The 14,038-nt window shown below is 41.4% G+C and overlaps 1 protein-coding gene across 7 annotated transcripts in view; it reads left to right on the plus strand.

The window, feature by feature from the left end:
* DST (dystonin) overlaps window positions 1-14,038 on the plus strand; it is a 516,002-nt gene that overhangs the window by 472 nt on the left and 501,492 nt on the right. For all 7 annotated transcript variants that reach the window (XM_065912760.1, XM_065912746.1, XM_065912748.1 and 4 more), the window contains exon 2: window positions 389-423. In XM_065912760.1, the coding sequence (XP_065768832.1) occupies window positions 389-423 (35 nt within the window). The remainder of the gene's footprint in view (window positions 1-388; window positions 424-14,038) is intronic.

A 14,038-nucleotide genomic window follows, 5' to 3' on the forward strand; every position in this document is an offset into this window, starting at 1 on the left:
GCCGCCTCCTCGGGTCCGCCGGGTCGTGGTGCCCGCGGCGCGCAGAGATCCGGGAGAGAGGAGGCGCGGACGCTCGGGCTCGGCGCCTGAGCCCCCGGGGCGGCCGAGCCGAGTCCGGGCTGCGGCAGCCGCCTCCACCCGCGCCCCTCGGCGCCGGAGCCTGGGGCAGGAAGACTTCGGGGCGCCCCAACTCCCCCAAAACTTTCCCTGAAACTTCTAAACTGATGGCCTAGCAGCCAACCCCGTCTGTGGGCTATCCCCACTACGTTCAAGGCGTCCGGAACGCGCCTTTCGGCCCCCGGCCCCCCAGGTAAGTCGTCGGTGACTCGGCAGGTGAAGAACAAGGAGTTAACTGAAGTCTCGTTTTTCTCTTTTTTTTCTCCTCCAGATGCTGTTCTGAGATCTCACCACTTTCGTTCCGAGGTAATTTATTTAGCGCGCACGCTCAAGGTCAGAAGAAGTTCTCTTTCCTGGGTACCAGTATTAATCATAGGCGTGTTTAGAAGCCAGTAGTGAGGGTGTTGAATGTCGAGCCCGCAGCCCCCAAGCCAAAAGGGACATGTGTGCTTTGCAGTGGCTCCCCAGCATGAGTTCCCCGGGAGAGGTTTTGGCAGATTTCTTGTGTCGTGGGGCTGCTGTGCTGGAAGGGGAGAGACAGCCCCTAAAAGCGGCCTGACCTCAGGAACGCAGGCTTGCGGTGGCTGTCAGCTTCCTTGACCATCTGGAAGTGGCCGGAAGCTTTCTGGGCGCAGTCAGCCAGCCGCCGCCGTTCACTTGGGTATCCAGCCACTCTGGGAGCTTTTAGGGAGTTAGTGCAGGGCAATTTGATCCGTGTGCATTACCTTTTAGACTTGCAAGTTTGTATTCCTATTCACCCAGAAAGCGCTCCGTGTTTTACTGGGAACGTCTGATGACTTTTGCAAAGAGATGATGATAGTGATCCCGCTTTACCCTCAAAAGGTGAATCATCCCTCCCTCCTTAAACAGTTGACCTGGCTGCACTGATTCAGCAGAACTGTTGTAGGACTAGGTCTGCAGGAGACAGAGCAAAACCGGGAAACACAAGCTCTCCCGACCCAGCGTTTCTTGATGAGTTTCCAGGCCAACCCCTACTTAATGCCAGATGATTTCCCCCCCTTTCCCGGGGAGTTTCACACAGCCAGGAGGTTGCTGGTAGCAATGGATGATGTGGTTTGATCTTCTTAGCCAAGACTTCATAGTTAGACACCCTCCATCGACTTGCTATTTACCTGAGAAGTTATTTCACATTTCATTTCCCGTGTTAATCCGGTGTTTTGTCGCACCCTGGATGTTTGATTGGACTCTGGTTGCTTGAAAGCTTTCACTGTATTACCAAAACAGCCTTATAATGCTGCCCAGTGAGGAATTGTGCCTGGTGCCCTGGTGGGTGAGAACTCTGGGCTCAATTTAGGACTGTAAAGAGAATAAAATAACCAGTCAGATAATCAGAGGTTCCAGTGCTAGCTAGTTGTGTGGTGCTGGGAGACACAACTTCTCAGACCCTCAGTTCGCCTTCCTGTCAAATAGGGCTAATAGTACCTTACAGGGATCTAAGGGGAGGGCAGGGTTTACCAGTAATGGTGTTTTAAAAAAAACCCATTTATGGGAATTTCCTGGCAGCCCAGTGATTAGGACTCTGCCCTTCCATTGCAGGGGGCCTGGGTTCAGGGAACTAGGATCCCAGAAGCTGTACAGTGAGGCAAAAAAAAAAAAAGAAAGAAAACTGGAAACAAAAACCTATTTAGTTTATAGTAGCTATTTAGTACCTGATAGGTATCATTACATTTTGTAAAATTAAATTAAAAATGTGTTAAAATAGAAGATTTGCATGCAAATCTTAAAGTCTTTATTAATTAACTCAGTTATGTGAAGCAACATAAACTGTGTCTATTATAAACCAACCCTTTTTGAATATCTGATTAATAGAATAACCCATCTAGAAGTGATAAAAAATCAATCACAGTCAAGAAAGGAACACCAAAATTTAGGATTTTGATTTTAAAAAGAGATCACCAGTCCAATACACATCAATGCTAGAACCAGAATCAAAATCCTGTTCTGGGTTGTTAGATCAGCCATCAAATGTTTTAGCAAAAAGTGCAGACAGAAGAAATGAGATAGGACTATGTTTTGTTTGGTTATCTGTCAGTTAAGTATTTATCCTAAACTTGCCTTTGGTTAGGAAAGCTGGGAGTGACTGTTTAACACCGTAGTTCATTTCACAAGATCCCCCGTACAGACTGACATCCCGTGTGTGCTTTGTATTTGCCTTATCTGCTGGGTTGTGGAGCATCTTGACGGCCTGGGCCAAGTCTCTCGTCTAGGGCTGTATCCCCACTGCTTGTTGTATAATGAATATTTATCAAATGAGTGAAAAATTCCTCAGTGAGTGCCTGGTCCCATAACTGGGCGAATACAACTCAGAATTTGGCCGAAGAGAAAATTTTTTTGCACTTTCTCAGGACAGTGCTCAGAATTCAGCATTTGCTAAATCCCAGCTCTTATTTTATCTTTCCAGATGTTAAAATAGTGCTCTGGAGTTTGTACTGAAAATGTAAATCACTAATTACAACAAAATGGATTTGGTTAGAATTTTTTTTTCAGAAAGTTCAGTGCAGTGTTAGCATCATTTGTTGATAGCCCACTTGTGTTCTTTTTGGTACCAAGGTCCTATGTTAAACTACTCCAAGAAAGTCATGTGATGAGTGAACATCCTTAGATTGTTCCAGGAGAATGTCTATTTCATCATAGTTTCATGCTCACTACAAATAAAACATTTTCCCCTAAGGAAAACAGAGGGGTGGATTTTTTTCCCCTTCTCTCTTTCAAAACGCCATTTCCTGCAGGATTTTCTCCATGGGAAATACCTCTGAAGTTTTTGGATTCTAGCATATTAGAAGATTAGAACTTGTGTTGCTTTTTAGCAGTAGCTGATGCAAAATAAGTATCAAATAAAACGATTTTGTTTTCTTATAAGTTATAGTTCTGTCGAGTGTTCCATTACTAACCCCAGTCTCAGTCAGTGGGTAAGTCACTCTCAGCCCTTCTATGGTGGTCAAATGAGGGAAGTGGGTTTAAGATCTGCTGGTGTATTTGTAAATGTGAAAGAGCTTTGGGGGTGCCCTCGAACACACGCGACGTTCAGTTAGCACTTGGCTGCTTTACTTGGTGAAGGATATCTCTTCTGTTTTCCATACGTCCAGAAAGGAGTTTAATTGGACAGGAAATTTCAGGATGTTTCTTCCCAGGTAGGGAGAGAAATACTTCCCCTGGGGGGAGACTTTGTCATCAGGACCCAGTGTGCTTTGGAGAAGTTTTGCAGCAGGGAAAAAAAAAAAATCCATGTCTCTCATCTGAGTGGCTGCAGCTTTTTAGTTCTCACTAAGTGAATAATCGAGCTTCCCTGGTGGCTCAGATGGTAAAAGCATCTGCCTACAATGTGGGAGACCCAGGTTTGATTCCTGGGTCAGGAAGATCCCCTGGAGAAGGAAATGGTAACCCACTCCAGTATTCTTGCCTGGAAAATTCCATGGATGGAGGAGCCTGGTGGGGTCCTCCACCATGGTGAGGACCATGGGGTCGCAAAGAGTCAGACACGACTGAGCATCTTCACTTTCACTTTCACAAGTGAATAATCAACATTTCCTCATCTCAGTCTCTCCCTCATAAAGCTAGAAGTAATTGATACAGATATTTATGAGATGTTTGGCAACTACCTCCAATCCCTTTTTATTTCACACACTTGGAAACACATCTTTACTGGCTTAGGAGTTCCCTAAATTTTAATGATAGCATATAGGAATGTGAAATTAACCACCCAGCAAGTGCTCAACCCCAATTCTCTAACAGATAAAAAGGGGCTCAGATAACTAGAAATATGCACTTTGTATGTAAAAATAAAGAACTTGTGCTGTGTGATACATATATGTATATAGTGAGATATATATCTATATATATCAACAATACATATATTGATGGGGAGAAGTGATTTCATATTGATGTGGGACACAGTCTGGAAACCAAGTGCTCATTCTGGGTCTATAAGAAGGATACTTTTCCTGAGGAGTTATAAGATTTGATGCTGTGACTTTACACAATGCCTGTTACCCTAGATGCCGGTGATGAGGACCAGACAATGACAATCCTGATTTTAAGGAAATCTCAGAAAGTGATATGGGTAATTGAGGTACCATTAGATTATAAGAAAGAGCCTTGGGAGCCCTTCAGGAGAGTGGAGACAATTACATATAATGCCCTTGAGAGTACCCAGTGTGGACAGTGGTACATGATCCCTGTTCATCAGCCCCGTGGAATAAGGGCAGCCTTGTTTGATGTCAGGAAAAGCAAGAGTGCTTTGTGTCTGTCAGGACTGAGTAAATAACTTCACTTCCCGTTTCAGGGAAAAGGAACCACTGTGTGATTTTTAACTGTGTCATTCACATTCCAGAGAATCATGTGCCCAGAATTCTCAGTGAAAGAGAGAAGCTAAGTGGAGTGAATTTTTAGTGTCCATGTCTGATGAAGCTGTCAAGGCAAATCCTTTAGATTTTCCCAGGGATGCTCCACGGTATCCTCTCCTAGGTGAAAAGGTGGTCCACACAGACTCTCTTGGCCTCACCAAACCATGGAAGCATGTTTAGTGGAGTAACCGTGGTTCACAGCTTCTCCTAATCTGCATCATCCATTAAGAATTACCAATCTAGGGACCTCCCTGGTGGTCCAGTGGCTAAGATTCTGAGGTTCCAGTGCATAGGACCAGGGTTCGATTCCTCGCCGGGGGACTAGATCCCATATGCTACAACTAAAGATCCCATATGCTGCAGTTGAGATCCAAAGAAAAACAATTGTTACCCATTTAGCAGATTAGAGAAAATGATAGTTTATTATTTAGTTAGTTTATTATTCAGTTTTCTTTTGCAATTAGTTTATCTTTATAAACAAATTCCTTGCCTGGAGTTAAACTCTCCGTCTAAGTCAATTTATGCTAACTAAACCAATCTTAAGTTGAACTCGACACATGATATTGGGTTCATTTTGCTTCACTCAATTATTTTAAAAACAGACATTTATTTTTTTTATCACCTACAAGGTATAATAGTAGACGTTGGCAGTAACAAAGGGTCTGAGGTATAGCCCTTGCCCTTAACGATAACTTTTCAGCTCAATCCCAATAGCAGTGCTGAAATTTTGTGGTTACTGGTTGGGTTCCCGTAACTGAACTGCTGTGCGCTTCCAGCTATGAATCACAAATGTGGTAGAAGCATCAGAGGCCAAGCTGTGGAAGTACAACGAGTACATTCGTGAAAAAGACAAATTCACCCCACCCACCGGGTCACCACTGGCATTGAAGTCACCCTTACTTCGGCTCTGTGGGGACAGAGGATGCCGAGTGCTAGAGAAGAAAGAAAGAAAGAAACCTACTGTTTTTTCTTGCATCCAAACCTATTAAATCCAATCTAGAAGAAAGCTTTTTCGGAGAAGTCTGAAATCTTTATCTAAATGTAAGGGTTAAGAACTCACTTTTTGAGACTGTAGTTGCAGCATTGAACCAGGCGGATAACTAGCAGTGGTTTGATGAGACTATAGGAATGAGAGTTTAGAGTCTTGGGTTTGGGTTCCAGCTCTGCCACTAACTGTGCCATCTTAGTGTAGTGTCTCAGGGTCTCTGACATGGACCTACTGTTCTCACTGGTAACATGAAGATGATCTCTGAGTAAACAGGCCCTGTTTTTGCTATGTGCAAAAAAAGCATCCTGCTAAAAAGGGCATCATATAAAGCACAATTCTTTCTAAGAATTTATAGCAGGTAAAGGTGAAATAATTAGCATAAACATGAAGTAACATTATTATTAAAAGGGATGGTTGGAATAATTCTGATGATGTGATGTCTTCTGGCTGGGGTAATCAGAGAAGCCTTCCAGGAGGAGGTGATGTTTCTGTTGCAGCGTGCAGGCTGAGTAGTATCCGGCTAGACAGAGAGGGACTCAGAGCAAACCCCCAAGACAGCAGAACCGTTTAAGAATAGGCAACAATTTAGGAAACGCACTTGTTTTTAGGTAGCTCAGAACGTGTCCATGTGATTAGAAGGTAGGGGTCTTGAGATCACATCAAGGAATGTAGAACTGGAAACATAAGTGCCAGCTATAATAAAAAATAATTTTTGAGTGCCACTCGATAGCTGACAGAGTCTTTGACAGAACATTATTTGAGCATCTTAGGAGGACACCTGCTCTGAACTCTCAAGAGAAGCAAAGAGTTTTTATTTCCTTTCTAGTTACTACGGCAAAACAACCCATACACTCTTTTTTCTGTGTTACAGAATGTGGAGAGTTGTGGCCTCGGCTCTAAGGCCTGGGACCACGACTGTCTGGGGACCTTCCCGGTCACCTGAAAGCTGTGTTCTTGAGGACATTGCGTGTTTCAGGTCTGGTTCTCAAGCATCACGGGGTTATACTTGACCATGGACACCGTGTGTGTCCAGGGATTTGCAGGCAATTTATTATGTACAAGGCCATGTGATATATTACAGTTTTTAAAAATATTTGAAATATGTCTCTGCTTTTAAACTTCTTCCTTGAAGAAAATCCCCCTCCCATAATAATCTGAATGTCTGCTTCCTCCTAAAATCCTCAGGCCCAGCCCTTCACCCTCAGCCAGTGACTTCTGTCTCCTAACTTGCCGAAGACATCAGTGCCGCCAAGTAACGGCACCTTAAACTTTCTGCCCCTGCGTATTAAGTGGCGTCTTAATCTTCCCTGCCACTCGTTTGTCCACCTCCTTATGGGTGTTTTATGCCGTGAACTCCTTGTCTTCCTGTCTCTCGGGGGAGTTGACAACTGTTCTATCTTCTGTTGCTCCCTCTTTGCTGGCATCTGCTCCTGACATATAAACATCATAGGTGCATCCTTTCAAAAACAACACAACCCCCCCTATACCACTAGCTCTTTTCTTGGCAAGAAAAGTTCCCTGAAAAAGTTTCTCTATCTGCCACCTCCCATTCCTTCAGTTTAGTTCAGTCGCTCAGTCATGTCCAACTCTTTCTGACCCCATGGACTGCAGCACGCCAGGCTTCCCTGTTCATCACCAACTCCTGGAGCTTACTCAAGCTCATGTCCATCAAGTCGGTGATGCCATCCAGCCGTCTCATCCTCTGTCATCCCCTTCTCCTCCTGCCTTCAATCTTTCCCAGCATCAGGGTCTTTTTCAGTGAGTCAGTTTTTTTGCATCAGGTGGCCAAAGTATTGGGAATTTGAGCTTCAGCATTAGTCCTTCCAATGAATATTCAGGACTGATCTCTTTTAGGATGGACTGGTTGGGTCTCCTTGCAGTCCAAAAGACTCTCAAGAGGCTTCTCCAATACCACAGTTCAGAAACATCAATTCTTCAGCTCTCAGCTTCCTTTACAGTCCAACTCTCATATCCATACATGACTACTGAAAAACCATAGTTGTGACTAGATGGACCTTTGTTGGCAAAGTAATGTCTCTGCTTTTTAATACACTGTCTAGGTTGGTCATAGCTTTTCTTCCAAGGAGCAAGCGTCTTTTAATTTCATGGCTGCAGTCACCATCTGCAGTGATTTTGGAGCCCCCCCCCCCCCCCCCGCCCAAATAAAGTCTGTCACTGTTTCCATGCTTTTCTTTATTTCTCAACTTAGTAAAATCTACTTCTGCTTCAACTTGAAACCACTCACCCTTTGCTCAACCATGAGTTCCATATTGTTACATTCCATATTTCTGTATTAGGTTTAATCGACCTATCTTGCATTGGACTTTGTTGACAACTGATCCCTTCTTTAAAAAAAATTATTTATTTGTTTATTATTTATTTCTTTATTTGGTTTCGCTGGGTCTTAGTTGCTGCATGTGGGATCCAGCTCCCTGACCAAGGGTTGGATCCAGGCCTCCCACATTGGGAGCTTGAAGTCCTGGCCACTGGACCACCTTGGAAGTCCCAACACCAATCCCCTTCTTGAAACTCTTCCCCCTTTTTTTTCTGGCTATGACTCCCTCTATTCCTGCACCAGACCCTCTTCTTCCTTAGATGTTGATATTCCTAAGTTATTCCCTTTCTCCTGATTTTTAAAATAACTTTGTTGAGATAAAATTCACATGCTATATAGTTCACCTATTCAGTGATTTTTAGTGTTTTTATAATGTACAAACAACCATCATACAATTTAATTGAAAACATTTTCATTATCCCCCCTGAGAAAGCCCATACCAGTTAGCAGTCACTTCCCATTCACCTCCCACCTCCACACCCCAACCTTAGGCAACCACTTACTTAGTTTTGTCTTAATAGATTTGCTGGACGTCATTTTTCCTCATCCTGTTCAAACTATACTTGTACTCACATATTTCTTGTTTTAGTTCCTTTTCACGGCATGAAACTGAAAGTCGCTCAGTAGTGTCTGGCTCTTTGCAGCTATACAGTCCATGAAATTCTCCAGGCCAGAATACTGGAGTGGGTAGCCTTTCCCTTCTCCAGGGGATCTTCCCAACCCAGGGATCGAACCCAGGTCTCCTGCTTTGCAGGCAGATTCTTTACCAGCTTAGCCACAAAGGAAGCACAAGAATACTAGAGTGGGTTGCCTATCCCTTCTCCAGCGGGTCTTCCCGACCCAGGAATCAAACTGGGGTCTCCTACACTGCAGGTGGATTCTTTACCAACTGAGCTAGCAGGGAAGCCCCTTCTTCACAGAATGGTTACTCTGAAATCTCGATGTCAAATTCAGGCTTCACTCTTGACCTCCAGATACAGTCGACCCTTTCCCCTCATTCTCACATAGATGCCCCGCAGGGATCTCAGACTGAGTATCTGCCCCCATTGTGGAGAGTGGCACATCCTCACCCCTGCTGCTGCAGTTGCCCAAACTAGAAATCTAGAAGCTATGACAGGACCCCCCCCCATCCATTGTATCCTGCCCTGCCTTCCTTCCCATCCTCCCGATGGTTACCTTGCTTCAGACCCTATAAGTAGCCTCCAGGCAAGTCTCCCTAACTCCCCACTCCCAATCCATATATGCTAATTTAGTAAAGATCATTCTAAAATACAGATTAAGTCTTAAAACTTAGTAGTCAGGGAGCCATTCTGATTTTACTGATCCCAGCATGAGGTGGGTTTTTAATAACCATGGATTTCTGTGGACTGCCCTGAAGGCCCAGTGGTTAACACTCCGTGCTTCCAGTGCAAGGGAGCTTGCGTTTGATCCCTGGTTGGGGAACTTAGACCCTGCACGCTTCGTGGTGTGGCCAAAAAAAAAAAAAAAAAATAACAGCTATGAAAAAAGTAAAAACAACAGGGATTTCTGTTCCCTCACAGCATGAAGTCTAGAGATGCCGCTGGCTTTGGTGCATCAGTCCTGCTTGTTATTGCTGGGGTGATTCGGATAGTCCTGGCTTTTCCCTCATGGTTGCAGTACGCTTGCACCATTCTAGACATCATGCCCGAATTCAAGGAAGGAAGTGAGGGAAAACGCAGAGCCAGTCAGGGAAACATATTCATTACTGAATCAGAACCTTTGCCAGATGCCTTTCCAGTTAGATTTCTTCTTATGCTTCATTGGTCAGAACTGTGTCACAGGGTCATCTCTCACTGCGCAGGAAGTTTTGAATATGAGCTTTCATTTTTTTCTGGCTTCCTGGTAGAAGTAGGCAGGAAGAAAAAGTTGGGTAAGCCATATTCCTCTCCTACTTAAAATCTTTCAGTGGCCTTCCACTTTGTTCTGGGTAATAAAGTTCAACCTTCTTAATGTGATATCAGAGGGATCCCTATGCTGATGTCCTGGTGATGGTTCTAATTCTCCAAACAGACCATGGCTTTTTCGATTATTGTTTTCGATCACGTTATTTCCAACAGAGAAAGCCCTTTGTCCTTCTTTTCTTTCTTTGCACACCCACTCTTAACTAACGCAGAAATACTCAGGTACTGAAAGACTAAAACTCTTTGCTCTTCCTTCAAAACCCAGTTCATAAGTTGTCTTCAGGAACCTTTCTTAACTCCCTTGTAATAATAATAATAATAGTTGAGTTTTTAAAATTTGTCTCCCTTAAAAGATTGTAAGTATCTTGAAGATAGTCTAAATAGTATTTTTAGCTCTGTAAATGTTTGGTGAAGGAATGAATGTATTTGATGTTTTCTAAAGTCAGTTTAATTTCAGTTCTCATGAATGCTAACTTTCAAAATATTCCCACATCCTTGTTTTATTTAAAGGGGAAAAGACAGATCCGGTTCATTTTTTTATTTCAGGCCTACTCATAACCCCTGGTTATGAGTTACCATAACCAGGGGTTGTGGTAACCTTAGTTGCACCTTAGTTAACATCCTGTGTTTGCTTTGAAAATATGTAGATTCAGACACTTTTTTTTTCATATAAAGATAATTGCTTTACACAATTTTGTTGTTTTCTGTCAAACCTCAACATGAATCAGCCATAGGTATACAGATATCCCCTCCCTTTTAAAACTCCCTCCCATCTCCTCCCCATCTCACCCCTCTGGGTGATACAGAGCCCCTGTTTGAGTTTCCCGAGACATAGAGCAAACTCCCGTTGGCTACCTATTTTACAGACGGTGATGTAAGTTCCCGTGTTACTCTTCCCATAGCTCACCCTCTCCTGCCCTCTCCCCATGTCCATAAGTCTGTTCTCTATGTGTTTCTCCATTGCTGCCCTGAAAATAAATTCTTCAGTATCATTGTTCTAGATGCTGTATATATGCGTTAGTATGTGGTATTTATCTTTCTCTTTCTGACTTACTTCACTCTGTATAATAGGCTCTAGGTTCATCCACCTCATTAGAATCGACTCAAATGTGTTCCTTTTTATGGCTGAGTAATATTCCATTGTGTATATGTACTGCTACTTCTTTATCCATTCATCTGTCAATGGACATCTAGGTTGCTTCCATGTTCTAACTATTGTAAATAGTGCTGCAGTGAACAATGGGATACATGTGTCTTTTTCAGTTTTGGTTTCCTGAGGGTATATGCCTAAGAGTGGGATTCCTGAGTCATATGGTAGTTTTATTCCTAGTATTTTAAGGAATCTCCATACCATCTTCCATACTGGCTGTATCAATTTACATTCCCACCAACAGTGCAAGAGTGTTCCCTTTTCTCCACACCCGCTCCAGCATTTATTGTTTGTAGACTTTTTGATGATGGCCATTCTGACTGGTGTGAGGTGATATCTCATTGTGGTTTTAATTTGCATTTCTCTAATAATGAGGGATGTTGAGCATCTTTTCATGTGTTTGTTAGCCATCTGTCTGTCTTCTTTGGAGAGATGTCTGTTTAGGTCTTTTCCCCACTTTTTGATTGGGTTGTTTGTTTTTCTGGTATTTAGTTGTATGAGCTGTTTGTATATTTTGGAAATTAATCCTTTGTTAGTTGTTTCATCTCCTATTATTTTCTCCCATTCTGGGGGTTGTCTTTTCACCTTGCTTAGAGTTTCCTTTGCTGTGCAAAAGCTTTTAAGTTTAATCAGGTTCCACTTGTTTACTTTTGTTTTCTTTTCTATTACTCTAGTAGGTGGGTCATAGAGGATCTTGCTTTGATTTATGTCATCAAGTGTTCTGCTTATGTTTTCCTCTAAGAGCTTTCTAGTTTCTGGTCTTACATTTAGGTCTTTAATTCATTTTGAGTTTATCTTTGTGTATGGTGTTAGGAAGTGACCTAATTTCATTCTTTTACATGTAGCTGTCCAGTTTTCCCAGAAGCATTTATTGAAGAGGCTGTCTTTGCCCCTGTGTTGCCTCCTTTGTCAAAAATAAGGTACACGTAGGTGCATGGGTTTATTTCTGGGCTTTCTATCTTGTTCCATTGGTCTATATTTCTGTTTTTGTGCCAGTACCACACTGTCTTGATGACTGTAGCTTTGTAGTATGATCTGAAGTCAGGAAGGTTGATTCCTCCAGCTCCATTCTTCTTTCTCAAGACTGCTTTGGCTGTTCGGGGTCTCTTGTGTTTCCATATGAATTGTGAGATTTTTTGTTCTAGTTCTGTGAAAACTGCCATTGGTAATTTGATAAGGATCACATTGAATCTGTAGATTGTGTTTGGTAGTATATTCACTTTCACAATATTGATTCCTCCTACTCAGGAACATGGAATATTTCTCCATCTATTTATGTCATCTTTGATTTCTTTCATCAATGTCTTATAATTTTCTGTGTACAGTTCTTTTGCCTTCTTAGGCAAGTTTGTTCCTAGATATTTAATTATTTTTGTTGTAATGGTGAATGGGATTGATTCCTTAATTTCTCTTTCTGATTTTTCATTGTTAGTATAGAGAAATACAAGTGATTTCTGTGTATTGATTTTGTATCCTGCAGCTTTGCTAAATTCACTGATTAGCTCTAGTAATTTTCTGAGTATTTTTATGGTTTTCTATATACAGAATCATGTCATCTGCAAACAGTGAGATCTTTACTTCTTCTTTTCCAATTTGGATTCCTTTTATTTCTTTTTCTTTGATTGCTGTAGCTAGGACTTCCAGAACTATGTTGAATAATAGTGGTGAAAGTGGACACCCTTGTCTTGTTCCTGATCTTAGGGGAAATCCTTTCAGCTTTTCACCATTGAGAATAATGTTTACTGTAGGCTTATCATACATGGCCTTTACGATGTTGAGGTGGGTTCCTTCTATGCCCATTTTTTGAAGAGTTTTCATCATAAATGGGTGTTGAATTTTATTAAAGTCTTTTTCTGCATGTATGTTGTCTTTATCTTTCAATTGGTTAATATGGTGTATATCACATTGTTTGATTTGCATTTAGTGAAGAATTCTTTCATCCCTGGAATAACTTGATCATAGTGTATGAGCTTTTTTAATGTGTTGTTGAATTCTGTTTGCTAAAATTTTATTGAGGATTTTTCCATCTGTGTTCATCAGTGGTATTAGCCTATAGTTTTCTTTTTTTTTGTTGTGTTTGTCTGGTTTCGGTATCAGGGTGATGGTGGCCTCGTAGAATGAGTTTGGAAGTGTTGCTTCCTCTGCAATTTTTTGAAAGAGTTTTAGAAGGATAGGCATTAGCTCTTCTGTAAATGTTTGACAGAAATCTTCTGTGAAACCATCTGGTCCTGGGCTTTTGTTTTTTGGGAGATTTTTCATTGCAGCTTCAATTTCAGTGCTTGTAATTGTGTTATTCATAATTTCTACTTCTTCCGGGTTCAGTCTTGGAAGATTGAACTTTTCTAAGAATCTGTCCGTTTCTTCCAGATTATCCATTTTATTGCCATATAGTTGTTCATAATAGTCTCTTATAATCCTTTGTATTTCTGCATTGTCTGTTGTAACCTCTCGTTTTTCATTTCTAATTTTGTTGATTTGATTCTTCTTTCTTTTCTTGATGAGTCTGGCTAAAGGTTTGTCAGCTTTGTGTATCTTCTCAAAGAACCAACTTTTAGTTTTATTAATCTTTACTATTGTTTCTTTCATTTCTTTTTCAGTTATTTCTGCTCTGATCTTTATGATTTCTTTCCTTGTGCTAATTTTGTTTTTTTTTCTCTTCTTTTTCCAGTTGTTTTAGGTGTAAAGTTAGGTTGTCTGTTTGATGTTTTTTTAATTTCTTGAAGTAGGATTGTATTTCTATAAACTTCTTCCTTAGAACTGCTTTTGCTGCATCCATAGGTTTTGAGTTGTCGTGTTTTCATTGTCATTTGTTTATATAAATTTTTTGATTTCCCTTTTGATTTCTTCAGTAACCTGTTGGTTATTTAGAAACACATTGTTTAATCTGCATGTGTTTGTGTTTTTTACAGTTTTTTTCTTATAATTGATATCTAGTCTCATAGCGTTGTGGTAGGAAAAGATGCTTGATACGATTTCAATTTTCTTAAATTTACTGAGGTTTGATTTGTGACCTAAGATGTGGTCTGTCCTGGAGAATGTTCCATTAGAGAAGAAGGTGTATTCTTCTGCATTTGGATGGAATGTCCTAGAGATATCAATGAGATCCATCTATCTACAGACACTTTTAAAATGAGTTGAAAATATTTCCTGATATTTTTGTAT

Source organism: Muntiacus reevesi, chromosome 20 (assembly GCF_963930625.1).
Source record: "Muntiacus reevesi chromosome 20, mMunRee1.1, whole genome shotgun sequence".
Lineage (NCBI taxonomy): Eukaryota > Metazoa > Chordata > Mammalia > Artiodactyla > Cervidae > Muntiacus > Muntiacus reevesi.